We start from the raw sequence: 27,344 nt of genomic DNA on the forward strand, positions 1-27,344 counted from the left end.
GCACCACTACAGCACTTCGATTTGTTAATCAGCTACTGGGTGAGAAAACCCGCTACACTGTTTCTATTAGTAGCAAGGGATCTTTTGTATGCACCATCCCAAAGACTGGATAACACATACCACGGCCTTTGATAACAGTCGTAGTACACTAGCTGGAACGAGAAATATCCCAATGGCCCCACAGACGGGGATCGATCCTAAACCGACCGCGCATCAGGCGAGCGCTTTACCACCGAGATACGTCGGGCTGTTTGTTAAAGACAAAATATATAAAACAGAGAGAAAAGACGCCTTAATTACTTTATTCAAATGTTATAACACATAGCCAACAAATAAACAAACATTCTGAGAGTACGTGCTGCTAAAGCAATACATGTCCCCTATCAGACCAAAGAAATTGTTATATCTCCGAAGTTCAAGGGTCATAACACTGTTGAACATGTGTATATAACAGTACATGATACAAATATACTCAACAACGAAAGTTTAGCAAATATCTTCTATGACGTGTAAATTTGCCATGGTTTAATAAACTTAAAAGAAAACCAGGTCCTCCTGTTGTGTTAAGACAAAAGGTTGATGGGGTTATGTTGTTAGTAAATGGTAAACATTTCAGATGTGAAAACTAATTAATAAAAATAGGTTAATTTATAAATGTTATGCCATTTCTTTTAACATTAGCTAAACTTTCGTTGTTGAGTATATATACAAAATTTCATTTCATTACATTCATAAAAATAAAGAATGGAAAACACATTTTCATATCTCGTAAGTTCAAGGGCCCATAACTTTGTGGAAAATGGGTAAATTACAATAAAACTTACACTTTATCTGTAAGAGAACACGATAAAGCTATACACTTAATTTCAGCTCAGTAGCTTGAGGCATTGCAAAAACAAAGTAAAAGAAAACAATTCGTATCTCCTAAGTTCAAGGGCCATAACTCTCAGAAATTGGTAACTCGCCATGAAAGTCCAACATGATCTATAACAGTGGTAGTAGTATACAGTTAGCGCCCTTGTGTACCCGGTTGCGCAAAGAGTTGACTTGTTGGTTTTGCACATATCCATGTTTGAAGGCTGATATGTAGAACAGAAGTAAATTCTTTAGCTTAGTAATAGCCAAGGAGTTATTTTTTTTAAACGACAATTGGTTTCCACCAACCGTGCAACCGGTTTAGCTGTAATGAGGCTTGGTATTCGTACGCCGTGTTTTCCTTGCGATCATGTTCGGTAATTTTTCAAACAAGCTGATTTTGTGAAGAAAAAATATAGTAGCTAAACTTTTATTGAAATGAGGAGTTTTGTAAGGTTTGATGAGCAAAGTTTCCATAAATATATGTGTGATATCCGCCAACTCCCGCTTGTATCGGTGTGAACATTGTGAAAAATGTACTCAAAATAAAACAATTTGGACTCATTATGATGAAAGTAACACAATCATTTAACTAAAAATATTTAAAATGAGTCCTCTTTATAATTACGACCCTTTAAGTAATTTCCTTGAAACTAAAAAATACCTGTATCTTACTTTATGTTTAAACCATAGGTGGGCACTTAGGATGCCAGAGGCTGACAAGCATAAATCTCAGTTGACGATTCACAAATAACAGTGGTCTTCTACTAGTACATGATCAAACTATACACACAATTTGAGCTCAATATCGCGAGGCATTGTGATAACAATCCGGAAATCTATATGTGGGACAGGCGGACGAACATACAGAATGACAGCTAGACAGACAGACGGACAGAGACAAAACCTATAGTCCTCTCCGTTTGGAGATGTAGGAGACCAATAAAGATAACTACACGAATATTTTTTAATAAAACTATAATCGTACTATGAAGGTATTTATAAAAGAGAAACAATCAGTATTCATTACACCATGTCGGTCGTCATTGTGGTTTCTTACACCGGACGTTTGACACCAAACTATCTGTTAAAGAAAGAGGAACAAATCAACAATCAGTATTAATTAATTATTTTAGACCCCCAAAAAAAGAGAAGAAAATGTTTTGATTTGTTTAACGACAACACTTAGTGACTACAGCACATTGATTTATTACTCATCTGCTATTTGGTAATTTTGACATATGGTCTTAGAGAGGAAACCCGCTACATTTTTTTGATTAGTAGCAAAGGATATTTTATATGCTCAAACCCACAGACCGGATAACACATACCACGGTCTTTGATATACCAGTCGTGGTGCACTGGTTGGAACGAGAAATAGCCCAATGGGCCCATCGACGGGGATCGATCCTAGGCCGACTGCGCATCAGGCGAACGTTTTACCACTGGGCTACGTCCCGCCTTCTGATAGAGACACATACCCAACACAGCTTGAGTCTTTCTCGCATTACAAACCGAATAGGGCTAGAGATCACCGAGTATTACAAACTGTCAATATCGAAATTTCATATGACCAAACGATCATGTGTACTGTGTCTAAAATACACAAAATGTTATAAAGCTGATGCCTTAGACCTTTCGTTTGATCATTTACGAGTTAACTCATTCCATTAAACTTACAAGTTAGTGTCTAATGCATAAATACAAGCAAAAACCCGACAACCTTATCCAAAACAAAGAGTCAGCTGCCTGTTTGCGATAGGGGTATCGGATTTCTTCTTGTATCGTCTGTACTAATGACTAACATATATACTGACGTCATGAGTTAACTCACAAATGATTAGATTAAATGTCTGTGGCGTAAGATTTTAAAAAAGCAACTACAGACAGCAAACACACGTACACACGCACGCACGTGCCTACAAATTATGTAGACTTAAATTAGGAGGTCATCGCTAGGGAGTAGCCAGACAGTATCTATCATCATGGATATCACTGTGTAATATGAATTTCAAATTGTTCTGTCAAATGGAAATGACAATCATTATGCTTTATCAGAATAAGGATATGGGGGTTAAAACCTGGGATTTAAAGGTCCTCTGTCAAACTTGAAGCTAAAATATTTCGTTATTTCGACATTTATATGTAATAAGTAACTTCAAATGAATCGATCTCACTCACGCATAATCTTTCCATAATTAACGCTAAAATAATCATGTTAATACGCCTTGCACTGGATGACTAGAGGGGTTTTCCTGATTAATTTTTGGCTGCATACAGCCTGGCCACATCTTTGTTTCTTTTGTCCGCCGCAGAGAATTCTGGGTAAACTTAGTGTGTTGAATGGGTACGCATAAAACAGTGACGTCACTGGTTAATATGTGTGACACACTCTCAAGGTTTCTCTCTTATAATAAGTTTTGTCTACTAGTAAATGTGATTATTTGGTTGTACTTTTTTACAGGCATATAGCTGAAGGAATAAACGTTATGTTTCAAAGCAAAAATTAATAAATAATTTTGGCGAGAACCGCCATTATTACAACTTTGACATAGCACCTTTAATTTGTTTGTGTTCAACGACTGCCAGTTTCACCAAGTGTTGTCTGCCCCGGGTGTGTAAGAGATTTATAAGAACCATTTTTGATATGATAAGAGTGATTATGTAACATACATTCTGTCATTAAAATTAATACTTACCCACGTGTAGTATTTCTCAGACTGTTTAGGGTTTGTCGCATATTTCAAATTTCCAACGTCTGTCTCTAAAATAAAGTAATTTAGTAAGATAAATAACAAGATAATTATATTTTTAAATTTTCAAAGAATTAATGGACATTAGTCTGGCGTATATTACGAATGAAATACACTACACACTAAACTAGTTTCCATAATCAAATATAAAAGAAGGAAGAAGAAAGAAATGTTTTATTTAACGACGCACTCAACACATTTTATTTACGGTTATATGGCGACAGACATATGGTTAAGGACTACACAGATATTGAGAGAGGAAACTCGCTGTCGCCACTTTATGGGCTACTCTATTCGAAATAGCCCAATGGGCCCACCAACGGGGATCGATCCCAGACCGACCGCGCATCAAGCGGGCGTTTTACCACTGGGCTACGTTTCGCACATCAAATATATAGTTTAGCAGGATAAAAATACAGGATAGCACATACCACGGCCGTTAACATACTAGTTGTAGTGCACTGGCTAGAACAAGAAATAGCCAAATGGACCCACCGACATGGATTGATCCTAAACCAACCGCGCATCAGGGAAATTGTTGTACTTACTCATGATGGTCACTGTGGTAACTGAAAGCGCCCTTCAGAACCTTGTTGCTAGGAATATAATAGTTGAGATAACCGTCAAAAGCGTTATGGTAGCTGGTGGAAAATCTACAGTTCTTCAAAGTTTTCCCTGAAAAAGAACCAAATCAGACACTTTTTGTAATTAATTTAATTAACACTATTGAAATAACTAACTAGTTATGTACTAAATTTTATTTTAACACAAAACACAACATAACAATTTGAAGTTAGTCGAAGGGAAATATTTTTGCGGGGAATAAATTTGCGTTCAAGTTATAATTTCGCGTTTCCGGTAAACATATTTCTCTTTACGGTAATATTGTTATTGTTGCCATAGTCCTGGATTGTGTGTTGGGTAATTTATATGCCTATCGTTAAGACAAAATTACACTCGAGCAATACATATCTTAAAGATGCAGATATTTGTTTCAATATACTTCCTTTTATGAACTTACATATATAAATCACAGAAGCAATCGATTTCACTGTTAAATTTTTATTGTCTTTCATGGCTTTACAAAGAGTAATTACTTTGAGACTAAAAAAAAAAATTCTTTATTTTTAAAACATAGGTGGGCATTTAAGATGCCAGGGGTTGTTGTTAAAAAAAATTCAGTTGATACACAAATATACTAATCAAACGAATTTAATGATCAGACGATGTTGTCAGCATTATTTTCTGAATTACCATTTTGTTAGCTAGATCGTAATGTCGTATGACTGTAAAATGTTATCGCACGTATATGTGCTAACACGTATGTGTTATCAAAAATAACGAATGATGTTCTCACCAACGGGTGTGTAAGAAATCATATTTGATATACGTCTGGCTGCACATAAGGTGACGTACACGTTAACCTGAAATTGACTTGTCTGTGACGCACAAGTTAATTATAATTGCAAGGGACGTAAATAGGTATTCGTTGGAAAAGGTATTTAAATTTTAAAAGTGGGGGTTTTTTCCAAGGATATATACGAAATACAATTCAACATTCGTGTCCATTAGATACCATTTATCGCTTTCGTTCGTTAGTTATGTTTGAAAACAACTCGTTGTAAGATAAGTGGTATCTATATATATATATATATCTGTGTGTGTGTGTGTGTTTGTGTGTGTGCGCGCGTGTATGTGTGTGTATGTGCGCGCGTGTATGTGTGTGTGTGTGCGCGCGCGTGCGTGCGCGCGCGTGCGTGTGTGTGTGCGTGCGTGCGTGTAGTTTTCTATCCTATTTAGTTACCTGGGATAGAACAGCAGCGGAATCTAAAACGTCTATCCTCGTAGTGGTCGTTGTGGTAACTGCCGATCCCGGTGATGACGCCATTGTTTGCACATTGGAAAAGTAGAGGGTCATCAAAAGAGTTGACATAGCCTGGTGGGGAGATAACAAGGGGAAAATAATAAATAAATGTTGCTAGTGACAGCTCAAAACATCGTTTAATAATCAGTAGCTTTTATGGTATGAACTTTATTCGTATTAGGCCTAATGGCCCTTGAGCACATAATATATACATATACACAGATATATAATGTTTGTATACAACGTGTACAATCGTATTGACACATAAATGGGATACATTAGCGACATGGCGCCTATGAGTATTAACATGATGTTTATAAAATAACTAAATGCAAAATTAAAAATACATATAATATATATAACAAACGTTTTACTTACGCATTCACATTCACGTGCAGGGAAAACCTAATTGTACAAAATTATGATTCTTTTTTTCAAAGGCTTTAAAACAATACACAGCTAACCGTCATACGATATGTTTGTTTTAAACTCATTAATTACTCATTTTGCTAATTATAATAACAAATTATTCTGTGCTTTTGTCGATTTTGCAAAGGCGTTTGCTTATGTTGTAAGAGATAATATGTGGTAAAAACTGATACAGATAGGAATTCGCGGAGAAATGCTGAATATAATACTATCGATGTATAGCTGTACTAAATCATTTGTTAAAATATTCAATACCCATTCAGAACCTTTTGTGTGTAACATCGGTGTTAGACAAAGCGAATGCCTTTCACTTCTTTTATTTGCTGTGTATGTAAATGACTTGGAGGATGAGATCATTCACAAAGGTGTTGGGGGAGTTGATACAGGCATGCTTAACTATTTATTCTGACGATATAGTGTTATTAGCGGAAAATTATTTAGATTTGCAAAATTGTTTGGATGCATTGTATGAATATAGTTTAAAATGAAGGTTATATGTAAATATTGAGAAAACAAAAGTTATGGTATTTCGTAAAAGTGGTAGACTATCAAATGATTTAAATACGGTAATTATCCAATAGACAGTGTACGCAGATTTTCATATTTAGGTGTTGTATTTACAACAGGTGGATCATTTACTGATATGCAAAATACTCTCGTGAGACCAGTGCAAAAAGGAACGTACCAAATGCAAAAGTATTTACAACAATTTGTGTCGTTAAAACCTTCTCATGTGTGTGATATATTTGACAAATTAATACATCCTATTCTAAGCTACGGCTGCGAAGTCTGGGGGTTTATTCAGGGAATGGCAGTAGAAAGAATGCATTTGAAATTAGATAGATTTCCTTTGTGCATAGCCATTATGGAATTATTAAGTTCTGGTTGCAAATTATAAAAGATGACAACAGGAAATTTACATTAAAAAAATGTTATGATATGATGGTAATTGATATGGTTTTGTTCCCCATTAAAATAACTGGGCTATACGTGTTCGAAATTTGTTAAATAATACTGGCTTTTCTATAGTCTGGCAAAATCAGGGTGTAGGGAATGAAATGGCGTTTTTATTATTATTAAAGCAAAGATTAAAAGATATGTTTATACAGGGTTGGCGCTCACGATTAGACCGTTACTCACGAGCATCACTACCGACATATATCAAATATTGTTTTGTTATAAATCATATTTAGACAGTATTTTTGTTGGAAAATATAGAACTGCTTTAACGAGACAGCGCATTGCTGCTCATAGATTATTACTGAACTCCATGTTATACTTGTTTGTCCTGTTTACATATCTATCAGACATTACATACCAACATATTACAAAAATAGCCCTAGTATATTTAAATATACAGAACTGTTAAACAATAACAATGAAATAATAGTAAGACGGTTAGCTTTGTATTGTTTAAAATCTTTTGAAAAAAAGAAACATAATTTTATGCAATTACGTTTTCCCTGGATTTGAATGTGAATGCATAAGTAGAATGTTTGTTATATATATTATGTGTATCTATATTTTGGCATTTATTGATGTTATAAATATCATGTTAATACTCATGCGCGCCATGTCACTAATGTAACCGAATTGTGTCAATACGATTTTACGTTATAAAAGTTGTATACAAACATTATATCTCTGCATGTATGTATATATTATGTGCTCAAGGACCATCAGGCCTAAAGCGAATAAAGCTATATTATAACTGAAACAGTTAAGAAAAAGATTTCTAGGCCTACAGTTAGTACAAATCAGTAGGCCCCATGTTTGAAACGTGCATATTTTAAAATTTGGTCAGTATTGAGAATATAGTGTGAGTTTTATCTTTATAAAATATATATTAAGGCTGTAGTCTCGTGTAGAGTGTTTTTACTTAAACAAATGCACAGAATAGCCTACACCGTCAACATTAAATTTCGTACCGTCGCACGCCATTCTGCAATATCGTTTCGCTAAAATCGTTATCTAGATCGGATTAATGAAAAATGTATTATTCTCCATTTTACATTTAATACCTACAAAATAATACTGTACTGAACCACAAAATAAACGCGAATATTTTAATATACATGTATACATGTACACATTAATTCGCTGAATAGAAGTTTGTTGTTGTTGTTTTTGTTGGGTTTTTTGTTTTTTAAAAACGCCACAAACATTAACACAGAGGCAAAGACATTTGTTTTTGTATTTTTGGATATTATAAACATGGATGATGATGAGATGAATGGTGAAGCCGCAGTATTTCCATTTCGGAATGGTACTACTTGACAGGTCCGTGCTCCTCGCTTGCTGTCAGTTAAGCTATCTCGGTATCACCCGAGCCCGGGGTACACGGAACCTGCAGTGCATGCCGGGTAATCATTCCCCATGTGGGGTCATACACTCGGGAGACACACCCATAATCGGACCCGTGAAGTGGGTGAAACTCGGTGTATGTGGCCTTACACCTACCCATTGAGCCTAGCGGTGCACTCACTCTGGATTGGAGCCGGTACTGGCATGAAAAATCCTCCATTGCCTCAGGTGGGATACGAACCCAGTACCTACCAGCCAGAAGTCCGATGGCATAACCACTACACCACCGAGGCCGGTAACAGAAGTTGTCAAAATGGTTTATAATGTTCACAAGACTTTCATAATTTATATTACAAAAGCTAATTTTGCGTTCTCTTTATTGTTCAGTATACTTTATGTTGTATGGATGTAGCTGGCGAGTTAGAAATCTTCAATAGCGACAAAACACATTAAAACAATCTTTAGGTGTGTTTGTATTTAACTTTAGAAAGGGAGGTCTGCTGTGGCGAGCGATAATTATGGGGGTTCGAGTCATACGCCCCCTGAAACTATATCGAAAAAAAGAGAGAATTTGCTTGAGTAAGGACGGGATCGATCCCCTCCGCCCCCCCCCCCCCCCCTTTCCCCGCACACGCAAGTAAACGATGCTATAATAATAATAATCTTATAATAAGGTGCGTCGAGCTTGTAGCTTGTAGAGAAAGCATAATTTTAAAGTATTACATAAATATAAGAACAGTTAAAGTTTGTTTTTGTTTAACGACACCACCAGAGCATAATTGTTTATTAATCATCGGCTAATAGATGCCAAACATTTGGTAATTTTGACACGTGGTCTTAGAGAAAATCCGCATCATTTTTTGTTTCAGAAGCAGCAAGGGAAAAACAGCGTGGTGCACTGGTTGAAACGAGAAAAAAACCAATCAAAGAATGGGTCCGCCGAGGTGGTTCGATCCTACGATGCAAGCACTTCAAGCGAACGCTCCACCAACTGAGCTAGATTCCGCTACATTGATAAACCAGTCGACTAGTGCTAACAGTAAAATTACTAACCTGACCACACACACGCCGCTTTAGTTCCAGTGTATATGCAGTCAAATTTCCACAGTCTATCTTCGTAATGGTTGCTATGGTAACTGGCGAACCGTCTCACACTTTGACCAGATGGACACTTGAACTGAAATGGTCGATCCCACCAGTTTTCCCAACAGTGGACACTGCCAACAACACAGACAAAAACTGCAACACAGGCCAGTAGCTGAAAAGAAATAAAAACATCCCTATACAACTAGTAGGTAGATCACCTTTGTACATAAGTAGGAACATCCGTATGGTTAAATATTGGATAAATTTGTTGAATACAGGTAATTGTATTTTGAAGAGTGTTTAACACCCTATATGACAAGTGCATAAGAAAACCACGTTCTGTTAACTGGGTTAGTCAAATAAAAGACCTGCTTCTCACTAATGATTTTGGTCACATATGGTATAATCAAAATGTAGAAAATCGCAATACATTTATATCACTATTCAAACAGAGAATGACTGATCAATTTATCCAATCTATGTATGCTGTATTCAACAATTCTCCAAAATGTCTGTTATACAAATTCGTTGTTAATAATTATTGCTTACAACCTTATCTTCAGAAACCTATTGCCTTGAAATACAAACATATTTTGAGTAAATATAGATTATCTTCCCATAATCTCATTATAGAAACGGGCAGATACCACAATATTGACAGGAATAATAGAATTTGTCGTCTGTGAAATATGAATGTAGTAGAAAACGAATATCACTTCGTTCTAGTGGAACAGACAACATTGATACATGCCATATGTTATTATATTGTATATTATTGCTATGCATGCATTAAGGTGCGATCACATTTATCCGTTTTTTACTCTCCGCACCCGTTATCCGTCGTCCGTTGTCCGTTGCTTACGAACACACCTGTCAGTAATTTTAACAAAAATGCATGTCTACAGTTGCTGCACGAGAATACTTTATATTCACGTGTGTTGTAGGGTATATATACTTCGAAGCATACAACAAATATCCCTAATTATTCGACATGTCGAAATACCTACAAGTCCGCTGCAATGATGATGATTATATAACATCTCCCTCTCACGGACAAATCCTATAAGCTTCTCGTAATCGAAGTCGTCTGTTTGTCTCGGCATTTTATAACACTGAACATCAATAATAAAATTAAAATAAACAATTTTATTTTAGTTTGGTATTATTAAATTTTATATAGAAACAAATTAGTGTAATAGTCAATATTATATGGAACCTTAATTTCAATTAACCAAATTTTATAAAATTACTTCTCCATTAGAATTACAACATGAAATGTAAAATAACAAAGTTATGGTCAGAGTACATATACGATAATTTTATAATTTTAGTAACAGCGAGGAAGTTACTTTTGTTTGCAATGAATGGGGTATTTCGTTTTAAATACTTAAATAGTAACCTCGTCCCACTTCTATGTACGGTTCACTACCCATTAATGTTGAATGAGAGAAAAATTTTAACGAAAACATTTATAGGAAAAAATAAAACATTTACCAGAAGTGCCAGACCAACAACCTACATAACTACGTACCTTAGAAACATATAAATTTCCCCAGTAAAAAACACTGCAGACAATAACGTTTTCGTATTTATAGCAAATTGATTACAAATTACTTATAGCCATTGGTCGATATTAACTCATCATTTCAACAAGAAAATCATGAATACTGTGATTTCACGTGTAAATGTATTCAGTGGCATACCTGTATCACTTATTTTTCGTGGGAATGGGTGGTATTTTACCTTTAACAAAATATGAAAGTACTTGATGGGTTGGGGTATGTTTGAACCCCACCTTACCACAACCCCCCTATAAAAATTAATTATGAAAATATTTACATTGGTGGAATAATGAAATAACTTACACACACAAACACACAGACATATATACAGACACACAGACAGAAAGATATTTATGTAATTAGAGCTGTATCTACGAAGAATTGAATCGCGAGGTCAGGAAATACCCTAAATATGACGTCACACTGTGGGAATCCTATCCGCATCCATTGTCCGCTTCAGTGAAAATCGGTCCAGGAACGATTTGTGCGGACGAGTGTAAGTGTGCGGAAGCGGAGACGAGTAGGTCTGTTTGCACGCATTGATTTCAATACAATCGAATTTGACTGACGACGGATAACGGGTGCGGGAGCGGAAGCGGAAGGAAAAAACGGATAAATGTGATCGCAGCCTTACCCATTTACTATAGAATTGTATCGATTGTAACCCGATGCTACATACCATTCCCCGCAGTGTGCACATTATATTATTTTATATATAAATATGTATGTATGCCTACAAAATGTATATTTTTTGGCAAAACTAAAATGTGTGTTTATTTAATGAACAACAACAACACTTTCTTACACACCAGTTGGTGAGAACATCATTCGTTAGTTTGTATAACACAAACTAATAACATATATAGGTGCGATGTCGATTTAAAGACATGCTATTGGCAGATCCTAGGGATTACCCGGTTTCCCAAACTGCAGTACTACTATATAGGAAACAGATGAACTATTTTCTATTCATTGAATAAAGTAAAATTGTGCAAATGTTGATATTTGTTACCATTTGATTATATCAAAATACACCAAAACAAAAGGAAACTTCATTTACATCCTCCACATCACCCTGAAATGGCCAAACTGTTGTCATTAGATGTCTATCGGCTTTTAAAGCTCTTTAGTCTGGTCGTTTTAACATCTTGTTTGTGAAGATTGACCCAGAAATAAGAGTTTATTATTCATTTTAGATTATTGAGGAATTCAAAATGTCCGCCATATTTGATGACGTCATTATGACGCTCTCCTAAAAATTCAAGACTGGCACCAACAATTTTCTACATCTGTGAGGTATAATAAACTGATTTATGATGGTCGTTTGCTTTCGTCAAAACATTCCCACGGGAGCCCACAAGGCACTAGACTAATAAGGCGCAAGGCAAAGTTTGTAAGGAGTTCGGTGGTATGCTCCCCAGTACAATTTTAAAAACTAGATGTGCTGAAATGTAATTTCCTACATTTTACAAGTAAAATTCATCCCTGCCTTAAGATTTACTACCAATAATACTTTTTATTCAGAATTATTGGCAAGAGTCCCCCCCCCCCCCCAGCCCCCCTGCTCCGCCGTGTCTTAGATAGATATATAGACATAATATATACAGATAGATAGACCGACAGACAGATAGACAGATAAATATATATATATTATATATATATATATATATATATATATATATATACAGACAGACAGACAGATACACAGAGAGAGACAGACAGACAGACATATATATATATATATATATATATATATATATATATATATATATATATATATATATATTTAGCTTACCGTCATTGTTCGGCTATAGTTATGAGTTATGTCTCAGTTTTAATCTGTTCACTTTTATGTAGAACACGATATGCGTCAACATCCTTGTCACATTAATACACGTTGCACGAGTACCTCCAGGGGTAAACAGGTAAACACACCGACGCCAGGTACCTACCGTTTGATTGCAGGGTGTGACAATCGATCGTGAGTATTTTTTACGTGTATGTCTTTATTGTAAGCCTAGAGGGAGTGTGGCATGATTTAAAAAAAAATATATATATATATGTATGAGTGTTGTACTTTTGAATTCATTATCTAAAGTAAATAAAAGATACAATCATTTCGTATATATAATTAACCAAGTCTTTTTAAATCCGGTTTGTTTTTCTAAAAAGGCTAATAATTATATACATGAAAAAGGTTTAAGCAGCATGCCTACACAGTAAAATGAGAAGCATGCATTTAAGTTAATTCCAATTTATTTACGTGATGTTTTCATTTTGATTGGTTCATGGAAGACTTCATGTTGAAACTACTAATCGTAGAGAACTGGCAATTTTATAGTCTGTCTCCACCCTGAAAACAATTACAAACTGTCTTACAAACAATTATTGTGTTCATCCTAAGTATGTTCTTCTAAGATGTGCATGTACTGTTATACCTTTATTATCAACATAATTGATATTGAAATGCGTGTCGCCATTATAATATTCAAGTATTGTAAATTGAATATACATTCGTGTAAGCAACTTGCGTTGGTAAAATAAAACGAGAATCTGTGTTGTTGAAGTCAATACATATTTTTCTGCATTATTCAGAATCACCAAAGCGGGAGACATCAAACGTCATTCTAGTTTTTGCTGCGCATGATCGAACCACCTCGGTGGCTCCATTCAACTGATTGTGTTTTTCTCGTTCCAAGCAGTGCATCACAACTGGTTAAAGGCCGTGGTATGTGGTTTTCTGTCTGCGGAAAAATGCATACAAAAATATCTTGCTGCATTAGGAAAATGTAGAGGGTTTCCTCTCATGACTACGTATTAGAATTACCAAATGTTTGACATCCAATAGCCGATGATTAATTAATTAATGTAATCTAGTGTTGTCGTTAAAAAACAACAAACTTTTAACTTTTATCCCAGTTTAAAGGTTTCTTTGTTTGTATTTTTAACGATACCCCTAGAGCATGTTAAATCATTAACCACTGGCTTCTAGATGTCAAACATTTAGTAATTGTTTACTTATAGTCTTAGAGAGAAAACCCGCTACATTTTTCAATTAGTTGGAAGTCATCTTTTATATGTACCATCCCATACACAGAATAGCACATACCACGTCCTTTGATATACAAGTCGTGGTACACTTGTTGGAACAAAAAATAGCCGAATGGGTCCACCGTCGGGGATCGATCCTAGACCGACCGTTATGTCCTACCCCTCCCAGTTTAAAGAGGCTGTTTCAAAGTTGCATAGTGGCCAAAATTATTATTATTTATGCCATTGGCCCCTTCCCTTTATCTCCTTTTAAATTCCATTTTATTTCTTGCCGATCCGGCAGCTCCTTTTATCTTTCAATTTTGTTTGTCTCCTGTGACCCTCCGTGTCGCACACCTGCCATTTCCCATCAGCGTTTAGCTATGGGCTTAGTCTGACCACTTCGGAGAGTGTTGAGTAGTTACTTCTGGCATTGTTCAAGTCACAGACCCTAGTTTCAAGCATGAAAATGGACACAAAGTTTGGTTAATATATGATCCTGTAACACCATCTGAACAAAGTTACAATAGTAAGAAACAATAGTATGTAACGTTGATACGGGAAAATACCATTTAAAAGTAGATTATATAGCTCGTCTCCAAAACAGTTACTTTTCAGACGTACGTGCGTTTTAAAAATATAAAAAAATGCATTTTGTGGTATTAGGAACACCAGGATGACCAGAAACACTTTGGATAATCTAAATAATAAAATTTAAGTAATTTCTAAATTCAATTACCAAAAACGGCAATAATATTTTAGTTAATACGCTGTAGTGTTTACAAAGTAGGGTCTGTCACTTTAAGAGACGTTTGAAACCACCTACCGTACTCCACATACTACCAGCAGTTGTTGGTTAGTGCCATGGGTTAGACGAGCTTCATTAGCACGGTTACTCCGCATATGTTTGGTTATATATTCAACACACGTTTATTTACCCTATTCAAGTTGATTTAGCAAGCTAATAAACTTCATACTTTTGTTTTTATTAAAAAATGCATGCGCATGTGCAAGACAGTCTAGATTGTGACAAACGAAAATTTGTTTGGGGGTCTGGTAATGATCACGCGGAAAATACATAAAAAAGTATAAATTGCTTGGAACAGGAGGGATTTTTTCACAATGTATTAGATATATATATATATATAGTCAAACCTGTCCTAGCGGCCACCTGTACACAGCGGTCACCTGCCTTAAGCGGCCACTTTTTTCCCTCCGAAACGATTTATAATGTAAATGCACCTGTAATAAGCGGTCACCTGTCTAACGCGACCAGCGGCCATCTAAATCAGATCCCAAATCGCTAAAATACCTGTATTAAGCGGCCACAGTAAATTATTATATAAAAGGGGTATTTTAACAACAGCGATAAGGTGCAGCAAATAACCGATCTTCACACCTTCAGGAATACTAATACCCATTCAGTCCCGACATCTCTACTGCGTATCAGTTAACGAAGTATGACTGGAATGCAGCTAATTGCCTCTGGTCAAGCTACGCTTGACATTTGTAGATTCACGTACTATGACAATACACCGCAGAAACCGCATTGGAGAAACAATAAACAGATTAGCAAACAATTGGTGAATATTATGAAAACAAGTGCCAAAAAAACTGTTGGTATTATTGATCCTTCTAATGCAGTAAAAAACCGACAACAACCTTCATCTAAAGTTTGGTTTGGTAAGGAATGTAGAATAGCAAGATACCATTTTCACAAAGCACTGATGAAATTCCAAACGATATCTCAAATATGCAGAAAGCAAACTCCTTCCTAATCTTATTTTAAATAGTGGCATACTGCCAGATGATTGGTTAAAAGGTATTATTAAACCTATATACAAGAATGGTGGTCCAAAAGAACCCGAGTCGTATAGACCTATTACAATTGTTAGTTGTTTTGGAAAACTCTTTACAGCTATTTTAAATAAAAGATTAACTGTTTTTGTTGAATTTACTGATAAGCTCAACGAAATTCAAGCCGGTGTCCGTAAAAATTAAAGTACAAATGATATTTTTTCCTTATATGCTTTATATGAAATCATACGACAACGAAAGAAAAAACTGTATTGTGCCTTTGTTGATTTTTCTAAAGCATTTTATACAGTATGGCGAACAGGTTTATGGCAAAAGATGTTAAGTTTAGATGTAAATAGTAAATTCTTAAGAATTGTTTATAACATGTACCAAGGAATTAAATCATGCATTAGTCTAGTAACGAACATTCTGCTTATTTCTATGTCAAAACGGTGTACGTCAGGGTGAAAATCTTTGACCCATTTTATTTGCTATATATATTTAAACGATCTAGAGGACTCATTAAAAGAGAAACAATGCACTGGTATTAAATTAGAGTACAAAAAAACAACATTGATTTATTTATAGTAATTACTTTATTATAATATTATACGCTGATGACACTGTTATTCTAGCAGAATCCCCTGAGGACCTACAAAAATCATTGTTTTTTCAGAATAGTGTGAAAAATGGAGATTAAAAATAAATATTGAGAAATCTAAAATACTTATATTTGGTTCAAAACCACCAAGAAATAAATCATTTTATATTAAAGACATCAAATTGAACATTGTTGATACATACAAATATTTAGGCATTATATTTTCTAGAATTGGATCATTTGTTGTTATATACTATATAATATTAATATACGTAATAACATCTATGATTGAAAACATATACCCGGGGAAACCCGTTTGGTTGTCTCTTAAAGGGACATTCCTGAGTTTGCTGCAATGTTTAAGATGTTATCGACTAACAGAGACTTTTTTACGACTGTAATTACATATCAAATATATTTTTCTGCCTAAAATATTAGTGGCTGTATATTAAACGTGTTTCTGATTGTTCTAATATTTGTAAAAGGTTAAATTTCATTTTATTTCCTAAACACGATTTTTTTGTACGTACGAAATTATTTGAAGACAAAATCCAATTTGGGCTTCTTACAAATATTAACACGGCCAGAAACACATTGAATATACAGACATTGATATTCTAAACAGGAAAATACATTTAATATGTAAGTTTAATCGTAGAAATATGTTATTAGTCGGAAACATCTTACAGTGCAGCAAACTCGGGAATGTCCCTTTAAGTGGTTTTCGGGCTTTTGACGACTGTTGGAAAAGACTGTTCGGACAACAGCCCAGCATGTACATTTCTATATTACTAGATGTCAGTTGTAATGATTGTAATTTCGACATTTCGTCTTTACAATGGGATAAGAAAACTGTCGCTGCGATAGGCCTATTTACTTAACAGCGAAGATAATATAAAAATAAAATTAATGAATATCAAAAAAAATCTCTTCCCCATTAGTTCAAATGTGACGCCTTAGGAGGGGAAAAAAGGGGGGTGGGTTGACATATGGACAAGTTAAGACGTTACAATGAAAAGAATAAAACCTTGAAGCAAAACTGAATCATTTCCTTGTCCCCGTTGGTTTTGTATGTTGAACCAATGAGATTTAAATCCGTTGTATGGGAATATCCGGTTAGATGTAACCGCAAAAACAAGTGCGTGAGATCACCCACGTAGACCTGAGCTATAATTATAATATTTGTTTTCTTTAACGACACCACTACAGAACATTGATTTATGAATCATCGGCTATTGGATGTCAAACATTCTGACATAGTTTAGAGAGGAAACTAGCTACATTTTTCTATTAGTAGCAAGGGCTTTTTTTATATCTATCATCCCACAGACAGGATAGCACTAACCACGGCCTGCGATATGCCGGTCGTGGTGCACTGGCAGGAACGAGACATAGCTCAATGGTGAAATTAATTAAAGAGAAAAAAAAGCAACATTATTTTTTGCTGAATAACTTCTTTTTTTAATTTCGAAAAACAATTAGATATATACGAATTGCTCGTGATCTGGTTGGGAGAACAGGTCATGGTCATATAACAAAAACAAAACAAACCCCACCCCACCCCACCCCACCCCACCCAACGCAAACCCCGCACACACACACACACAAACCAGTCTACACTGAATCGGATCCAAAGTAAAGCAACCGCAAGAAAAGTTTGTTTCATTTCACGACACCACTGGAGTACATTTACTAATTATCAGCTATTGGATGTCAAATATTTGGCAATTCTGACATACAATCCCCATCGGTAGGCCCATTGGGCTATTTCTAGTTGCAGCCACTGCGCCACGACTGGTATATCAAAGACCGTGGTATGTGCCATCCTGTCTGCGTTGTGCTTATAAAATATTACTCGTTACTAATGGAAAAATATAGCGGGTTTCCTCTCTAAGGCAATGTACTCTAGTGGTGTCTTTAAACAAATTTTTTTTTAACTGATAACATGACTCCCACCTTATCTTAAAAAACTTTATAAAAGGAAACCGACAATCGGTGAATTGAACCGAGAATCTAACTCCGACAACAGCCAAATTGAAAGTTGGAAACACTCCCCACCAGACCACCGACAGTGAGGGTGCATTTCGCGAAAGCATCAATGTCTTAGGATACAGAAAGTTAAGTTTGTTTTGTTTAACGACACCACTAGAGAGCGTTGATTATTAATTAATCACCGGCTATTGGATGTCAAACATTAGGCAATTCTTACATGTCATCACAGGAAACCCGCTACATTTGTCCTAATGCAGCAAGGGATCTTTTATATACACTTCCCCACAGACAGGTCACGGATGCAGAAACCTCGGGTGGAAGTAAAAATGAAAGAAGCAAACGTTTATGGAACCGTTTAGTTCAGACAACCAAATTCAAAGTTTGCATGAAAAGGTTCACCATATGCTGGAACTGGTGGTATCAAAATAGTGTTTGTTTCTCAACTCAATTACAGCTTTTAAAAGCCGACATTACTCAGTCGCCGACAACTAAAATCGGTGAACCCGGTTGAAGTTATTATTGATTTAAGCGCTCGATCGATGAGCGGTCGGTTTGGGATCGATCCCGTCGGTGGAGTCATAGGACTATTTCTCGTCCCAGCCAGTGCACCACGGCTGGTATATCCTGTTCTATCTGTGGGATAGTGCATATAAAAGATGCCTTGCTACTAATGGAACAATTAAGCGAGGTTCCTCTATAAGACGATACGTCATAATTACCAGATGTTTGACATACAATATCCGATGATTAATAAATCAGTATGCTCTAATGGCGTTGCTAAACAAAATAGCAGATCCAATATCCTCTCATTTCAGCAAGATATTTTCTTGGTTATATTCAATTACATATATTAGTTTTTTTTTCTTTCAAGGCTAATCACTCGTGTACTTTTAGAAGCAAATTAAAGTAACGGCCCCTTTTACAGTTACTTTTTAAAATAACGAGATCGCTACTTCATAAAATTGGATTTTCTCTTGGTCGTGTCCTATTTTTGTATCCGTGTGCGTTATGCGACAGTAGTAGCCTTCGTGACGACACTTTTCGGTAGGACGATGTGAAGGGTTTTTTTAAAGTTTGTTTAAAGGGACATTCCCGAGTTTGCTGCATTGTAAGATGTTTTCGACTAATAAAATATTTCTACTATTAAACATACATATTAAATATATTTTCTTGTTTAGAATATCAGTGTGTGTATATTCAATGTGTTTTTGGTCCGTCTTAATATTTGTAAGAAGCCCAAACTGGAGTCGTCTTAAAATAATTCCGTACGTACGAAAAAATAGTTTTTAGGAAATGAAATTTAACCTACTACAAATATTACGACGACCAGAAACACGTTTAATATACAGCCACTAATATTTTATGCAGAAAAATATATTTGATATGTAATTACAGTCGTCAAAAAGTCTGTTAGTCGATAACATTTTAAACATTGTATCAAACTCAGGAATGTCCCTTTAAACGATACAGAGCAAATTGTGATTAATCATCGGCTATTGGATGTCAAACATTTGGTAATTTTCGACTCCCCATCTTGTATACGCACTTCCCCACAGACACGACGTCACATACCGTTGCCAGTCTAGTGGCATTTGTTAGGAATAAAAAAACAAAAACAGAATGGGCTCACTAAGGAGATTCGAACCTGTGAGCCAAGCACCTCAGACAAGCGCTCTGCAGCCAACTAAGCTACATATAGCTCACGTCCTACCATGTGAAAAGGGAGTTCTCTTGATGGCGCAAGCGTCGAAATAACCACATGTTATTCTAGATTCAGAGTATTAACAGTCACGGAGTTTTCCCCAACTCCAGACCGGTACGCTCAAATTAATCGGTCGTAGACCCATGTCGATTGAGTTGTAAGAGTGATCAGACTAGGAACTGACCAGTCGTAAAAGTTAAAATGGGGCTAGTTGCCAAACTCCCGTCGTGAAAGTTGGTAGTACGAGCTTTGTATTAAGACAAACAATATCCGTGGTTGCGTTCGTGGATCGTGAAACTAGCATAATGCAAAAATATTCTCCAAATACAGGCCGTTTGTACAAGACAAAATATAGGACAGAAAACACGTCGATGCCTTTATTCAGATTTGTCTTACATAGTCAAAACTACACCTTGTCAGTATTTACGATTCGTGACACCGGACGTTGGCTACCATCATCTGTCAAAGAGAAAACAAAATTGTCAATTGGTATTAATTTAGAAACAGTCAATATACTGAAATACCCCCGTGTCCTATGGTATACCGAAAATACTTTATACTGGCAGCAGTTCAAACACGTGCTGACGCGTTTCGTAGACCCAAACCGTCAAATGCACAATTTTCTAAAGCGACTCCTTTAAGCTTTAGTTTGACCATTGGCGAGTTAACTCATTTACATGATTACATGAGTATGTGGCGTAAACTAAAATGCATGCGCGAATGATAAAAACATGCAGGGTAAATACTAATATAGGAAGCGGCTCGTGCGTGGTTCCCACTGTTGTGTGATTAGTCTGCAGTTTGGGCGTATACATTATATACGATTATTCCATTGCGGCGGGCCTCATGCGTTTTGCAGACTCGCGCATCAGTCTAGACGCTCATTGAAACTAATGCATTTAGATTTTTTATTAAGCCAGACGGCACGCACCGCATCCAATTTATACGAGTCGTTTACGGAAGTGGTCATAGCAAGGGAGCGACCAGTCGATAATCGTATGTGGATATAGCTGTTTAATGTAGTTCTTTGTCGGAAGGGATGTAGAAAGTGGCTCTTTCTACGTCCGAATATATCCCCATAATATAGCTGGTATTCAAAACTTGTGGCACCATGTTTTAAGTTTCTCAAACGAAACTGTTGCAAAGGGACACAGAAACCAAAAAATGTATAACCTACAGTACTCAAATCCCGATTGAAGTACTGGCATCATTAACAAAATAGATCTTCCATCATAAATTAACCCAGCCATTTTAAATTTGCTGAATAGAGTGAAGCAACTCAACCTGCACATTAAGGACCAATGTGAGCCTTGCAATAAGTCCTCTCGGAGAGAATATTAGATTAACGTGAGTGTTAAAACTAGGATTTCATGTTTAACGGATGCCAGTTTGACCAAGTGTTATCGCCATCGGGTGTGTAAAAAAATTCATAGAATCGTTATTGGACGATATCTAACCCAATAGAAGCACAAATTACTTACCCACATGTAACATTTCTCAGAAGGGGAAAGGTTTGTCACATACTTCAAAACTTCCAACGCCTGTCTCTAAAATAAAAAAAGCGGGGGAAATAATATTTCAAAAACTTGGTTAACAAATATCTAATTAATGACCATTAGTCTTATTTACGTGGAATACACCAAACTGGCTTCCATAAGCAGCCATGACTAAAATATGTGATGGGCTAACAGTAATCAGCGGTAGAATATTTTATACGTAATAAATATTAAAACTAATATCACTTAGTGGACCATTGTAAAAGAAAAAGAAAAAAGTGTTAAACGACACCACTAGAACATATTGATATATTATGAATGTCATAACATTTATTTTTGATGTATAGTCAGAAAGGAAACCTGCTACATTTTTCTATTAGTAGCACGGATCATATAGACAGGATAGCACATACCACGGCCTCTTTGATATACTACCAGTTGTGGTGCACTGGCTAGGCTAGAAGGAGAAAGCCCAATGGGCCCACCGACGAGGATCGATCCCAGGCCGACAGTGCATCAAGCCAACGCTTTACCACTGGGCTACGTCCTGCATAATAATTCTTCAATGTTTTCCCTGAAAATAAAAATAAAACAATCCAATAGCTACATACCAAAAATGAATTTAAACATAACAAGTTAGGCCCAGAAATTTCCCTGTCAACAGTTTTTAGTTTTAAAAAAATGGTCAGGCCGATTCCCCCCCCCCCCCCCCCCCCCCCCAAATTAAATCAAAATGCCCGAATCTGGATTAAATGTGTTGTATATTACCGAACAGTTGTATAGGGTTATATAGGGTTGCATACGAATCGCTACGCATATTTACATAAATTACAACCAATATTGTGCAAAATACATGGTAAAAACATTTTAGGCCATCTCATTTTGCCCGAATATCGCCGTTTTTGCCAGAATTTAAGGATTCTCTCCAGCACCAGAGGGCCAGTAATTGGGGAAGAATTTCAAACAATTTGTGTGGGTGTTAAGCCTTTTGGTCTTGATTTTGCCCATCTTATTTTGTAATATTGTGCATAGAATTTTGGGGGCATGGGTGTACATGCGAAAGAGACAGCTGGAGTGAATCATTTACTGAACCACTTGTTCGGATAGGTACTACAGCCAGATGCGGTCTTACAGAAAAAACGAACTGAGAATGTATTCAATTTTGTAGTGAAAATAAATGCTTATTTATTTTTGCAATGGTGTATGTTAGTGTCTATTGGCAATCTTCATTTTTGAAGTGGTCAATTTAACATTGAAACCAATGGCCGATGACATCCGTGTAGCGAGACCCAACCCACCTGGGATGGAGCAGCAACGGAACTTGAAACGTCTATCCTCCGCCGCGTCGCTATGGTAACTGCCGATTCCGGTGATGACTCCATTGTTTGCGCACTGGAACAGTAGCGACTCGTCGAAACCGTTAACATAATCTTGAGGTAAAAACAAAAACATAATAAATAAACGCTTGTTCAACGACATCACTAGACAAGTTTTATATATTAACGATCAGTTATTAAATGTCAAATACGAAAACTACATTTTTCTATTAGCAGCAAGTTATCTTGTGTATGCACTTTCCCACAAACGTAACGAATGGATGTTTAACGACACCCCAGCACAAAGCACAAACATCGGCTATTGGGCGTCATAAATGATAGTATAATTACATAATACAGTTATGTAAAACTACAGTAAGGAAACTGGGGGATATAAAATACATAATCAAGGTTAGCATTTTCAAAGTTTCTGGATGGAATTTATCCGATTCCAAAATATTCTGCCAAATGTTGCATTTATCGTCTGCTTTTAAATGATCACTCCCACCATAAATGTGACGCACAATGTACACGACAATGTTCACCGAGGAGGAAGGTCCTTACTGTATGCGTCAATATGTATGGCCGATGCGGGCGGGCACGGCAGAGAGTACTTCATCCTTCCTGCACCGTCTGTAACAAGACGGCCACTCCCCCAGGACTGGCTTGACAGAATGAAGCTTGACAGAATGAAGCTCGTTCCCAATCTTGCCAAGTTTAACAGATATTAGTTAATATTTAAAAGTCACTCTAAATGAGACAACACCGACATGGGGCAAATTGAAAGCAGACATGGCAGCAAAATCCCATTTCCATTGCCTTTTAATGTCAACATTAATGTGAATTCCAGGTTATGTAATGGGGAATACACGTAGGGGCGAGTGGGTTATTTTTCAAAAATCGACAGTTAACCGTGTATTCTCCAGCTTAATCCATTATTCATTAAAGTTTCATTACGTGACTTCTAAATTAACTTCTATTTGATCTTTTTAATGAAAATATTGGTTTAAAATGGCAAAGAATATTTACAAAACTAATAACCCATAACGGTAGGATCCTTTCGGACCTAACCTGAACGATTCGGTTAAGAAACACTCAGCAGTGGATAGCTGTCACTAAGCGTGATGCACGTGCTAAACGTGTAACCTGTCATTTCCTATTTAGTTTCCTACAATCTTCGTTGTGTTCCGCCAGAATATATTACAATCAAGAGTATCAGATTTGTAAGACTTAAATTACATGTTCATTTGTTGATGCAGAAATAAACAAAGAAAGAAAGAATGACACGTTTTATTTAACGACGCACTCAACACATTATATTTACGGTTATATTGCGTCAGACATATGGTTAAGGACCACCCAGATATTGAGAGAGGAAACCCGCTGTCGCCACTTCCATGGGCTACTCTTTCCGATTAGCAGTTCTTTATTACTTATTTTCAAGTAATTTGACATTTCGTTTTATAACAGACATTTTAGTCCTATTAAAAGGAATACAAATTTTTTACCTACTTTTGGCCTGAAATTCATATTATTAATATTATTATTAATTGTTATTGTTATTGATGTTATATAATTCTTATCTTAAACTGAATTGAATTGAATTGGCGCGATGAATGTTCGAACAAGTGAAATCGGTAATAACGGTTAGTATTGTCATTATTAAGCTAATATTAAGGCAATAGGGGCGGAACGTAGTCCAGTGGTGAAGCGCTTTCTTGATGCGCGGTCGGTCTGGGATCGATCCCCGTCGGTGGTCTCATTCGGCTATTTCTCGATCCAGCCTGTGCACTACGACTGGTACATCAAAGTCCGTTGTATGTGCTATACTGCCTGTGGGATGGTGCATATAAAATATCCCTTGCTATTAATGGAAAAAATGTAGCGGGTTTCCTCTCTAAGACTGTCAGAATTACCAAACGTTTGACATCCAATAGCCGATGATTAATATATCAATGTGCTCTAGTGGTGTCGTTAAACAAAACAAACTTAACTTATTAAGCCAATAAAATATAAACAAGAACTTAGAAGCAACAGTTGTAATACACTTGAAAACGTATAATTTAACTGTTTGCAATATAATTATTTTATAAGGCGGAAGAAATGAAACACGATAGTAGTGACCAGGTTTTTGTTAACGATGCGTTGTTTTTGCGTCGCTAGTAAAACTCAATATGCGACAGTAAAACCAACATTAACGACTGCAAATGGTCAACTATAACATAGTTAACCCCCTAATTGGCTTTATTAAATGAGCAACTCGGAGTGAGTTTCAAGGTTTACACAGCTTGACTATTAATGATTTCGATACAGGGCTAACACAGATATTGATATGCTCCGAAGTTGGTTAACATTATATAAAGTAATATATTGTAAACTTACATGCATGAAAAACTCAAACTGAAGATCTTTTATATGCACCATCCCATAGACAGGATAGCACATACCACGGCCTTTGATTGCCAGTCGTGGCTCACTGGCTGGAACGAGAAATAACCCAATGGACCCATTGACGAGGATCGATCCTAGACCGACAGCGCATCAAGCGAGCGCTGTACCACTAGGCTACGTCCCGCCCCGTTGAGTATGTAAATTCAGTTGCTAAAATTGTATATTCTTAAATTATTAAATAATTTGCTAAAATTGTATATTCTTAAATGATTAAATAATTTGCTAAAGTGTATATTCTTAAATGATTAAATAATTTGCTAAAGTGTATATTCTTAAATGATTAATAATTTTAGTCGTACAACAGGTATTACATAGTTTAGGTTTAAATGCAAGCAAACAGGAAAAAGTACTTGAATTTGACTGAATATATCATTGTGCAAACATATTATTTGATTGCGAACTTAATATCGCTGAAATCACTCCCATATTTCCCACACTTATTTGATTACATGTTGCTACAAATCACCAACCAACTCTGAAAGAATAACTTTTAAAGGGACATTCCCGAGTTTGCTCCATTGTAAGATGTTTCCGACTAATAAAATATTCCTACGGTTAAACTTACATATTAAATATGTTTTCCTTTTTAGAATATCAGTGTCTGCATATTCAATGTGTTTGTGGTCGTCTTAATATCTGTAAGAAGCCCAAACTGGATTTTGTCTTCAAATAATTTCGTACCTACGAAAAAACACTATTTTAATTACAATCTTTAAAAAGTCTCTGTTAGTCGATAACATCTTAAAAACTGCAGCAAACTCAGGAATGTCCCTTTAATATATCTATAAAATCCAAGTTGGCGCTATAACCGCAGCGTAATTGATTTAACCGCTATCGCTTTATCCGTATGACCAGCGTGGAGCGAAGCCGAGCCGTATCGTGCCCTGATGTGCCGTCCTGTCCCGTGCCGTGCAACCCTATCCCGTGCCACTCCATGCCATGCCTCGCCTTGCCTTACAATTTGTTTTTTTCAGTAATGACAATTTTGGCATGTTTCAAAGAGGTTTGATCTGTATGCTGTTTACTTGTTTATCTTAGCTTTAAAAGCATAAACACAGCTTCTGTTTTTAAATAAAATGTAAAAAATTTGGTGTTCATTCAGTTATAATTCCATTTTATAATTACTGTTTTGTAATAGGCGTCTGGATTGGTTAAAAAGCTATCACGTGATCTAAAAAACCCAACGTTCATTCTTCCATGAACGCGAAAACTGCACTTTTTCGGTAAACAAATAAAAACAGAATGTTATTACCGGAACTACTTTTTATCAGTTACGTCAACAACGGATCCTCCATCGTTTCTATTTTTATCCCAATATTCGTCTCTACTGTAACTGACTGATAATTCAGGCTACAGGGGCGTGCGGAGGACATTTTGCGGGGGGGGGGGGGGGGGGGGTCGAGGTGTCTGGCGTTTTTCTGCTGGCTAGCCGAGCTGCTTTCTGACACATTTCTTTTCGCCTTGAGCAGATGGGGATTTCAACCTCCAACCTCCCCCCCCCCACCCCCACCCTGCACACGCGCCTGGGCTAATCGATGGGCCCGTCCAGTGCACGACGACTATAGTCCTGTTCAATTGTTTAGACCCTAAATTTTTGTGCAAATGTTACCTTTAATTCCCATTCAATCCTTGTTTTCTTAACATTTTTTTAATGAAAACAAACCCAAACCCTGACAGGTTTTATATACAAATTCATCATCTAAAATGCACAAAGTTGACTTATTTCCATTTTACAAAAATCTATGTATGTTGTGAACTTAGGGTCTAAACAATTGAACAAGACTATAGTATATCAAATGCTGTGGTATGTGTTATCCTATCTGTGGGATGGTGGATACAAAACACCTCTTGCTCCTGATGAACAAATTTAGTGGTTTCCACTCTGATACTATATGCCAGAATTACAAAAAGTTTGACATCCAATAGCCTATTATTAATAAATCAATGTGCTCTAGTGGTGTCGTTAAACAAAACAAACAAACTTTAACATATCCGTCTGTAGTCGACCAAATGGGCAGATTAATCTAGTGTGGCCGTATTGTCTGTCATTCCTAATGACGTGCTCTTGTCAATTCCTGTCAATTCTGCACAAGTGAATCATTCGCA

At 36.2% G+C, this 27,344-nt stretch overlaps 1 protein-coding gene and 1 long non-coding RNA gene across 2 annotated transcripts; both read right to left on the bottom strand.

Moving 5' to 3' along the window:
- Nucleotides 1-445: 445 nt before the first annotated feature.
- Nucleotides 446-10,394, bottom strand: LOC121389190 (dermatopontin-like). Its single transcript, XM_041520794.1, has 6 exons — nt 10,299-10,394; nt 9,259-9,463; nt 5,413-5,544; nt 4,157-4,283; nt 3,555-3,619; nt 446-1,939 (listed from the first exon to the last, which is right to left on the bottom strand). Exons 1-5 carry the CDS (start codon nt 10,392-10,394, stop codon nt 3,580-3,582), a joined length of 600 nt encoding a protein of 199 aa, XP_041376728.1. The 3' UTR covers nt 446-1,939; nt 3,555-3,579.
- A 9,945-nt stretch (nt 10,395-20,339) lies between these two features.
- Nucleotides 20,340-21,523, bottom strand: LOC121388071. Its single transcript, XR_005959928.1, has 2 exons — nt 21,457-21,523; nt 20,340-20,434 (listed from the first exon to the last, which is right to left on the bottom strand). It is a non-coding gene; the product is annotated as an uncharacterized LOC121388071 (long non-coding RNA).
- Between the last annotated feature and the right edge of the window lie 5,821 nt (nt 21,524-27,344).

The sequence above is a fragment of the Gigantopelta aegis genome, chromosome 14 (genome assembly GCF_016097555.1).
Source record: "Gigantopelta aegis isolate Gae_Host chromosome 14, Gae_host_genome, whole genome shotgun sequence".
In the NCBI taxonomy this organism is placed as follows: domain Eukaryota; kingdom Metazoa; phylum Mollusca; class Gastropoda; order Neomphalida; family Peltospiridae; genus Gigantopelta; species Gigantopelta aegis.

What these genes read in the sequence shown, in the direction of transcription:
- LOC121389190 (XM_041520794.1), bottom strand. Translation starts at nt 10,394, where the DNA reads ATGCCGAGACAAACAGACGACTTCGATTACGAGAAGCTTATAGGATTT. An exon ending in ATCATCATTGCAGCGGACTT is followed by an intron (nt 9,464 to 10,298) that starts GTAGGTATTTCG and finishes ATTTCTTTTCAG; the next exon opens with CTACTGGCCTGTGTTGCAGT. An exon ending in CCGCTGCTGTTCTATCCCAG is followed by an intron (nt 4,284 to 5,412) that starts GTAACTAAATAG and finishes GTTCTTTTTCAG; the next exon opens with GGAAAACTTTGAAGAACTGT.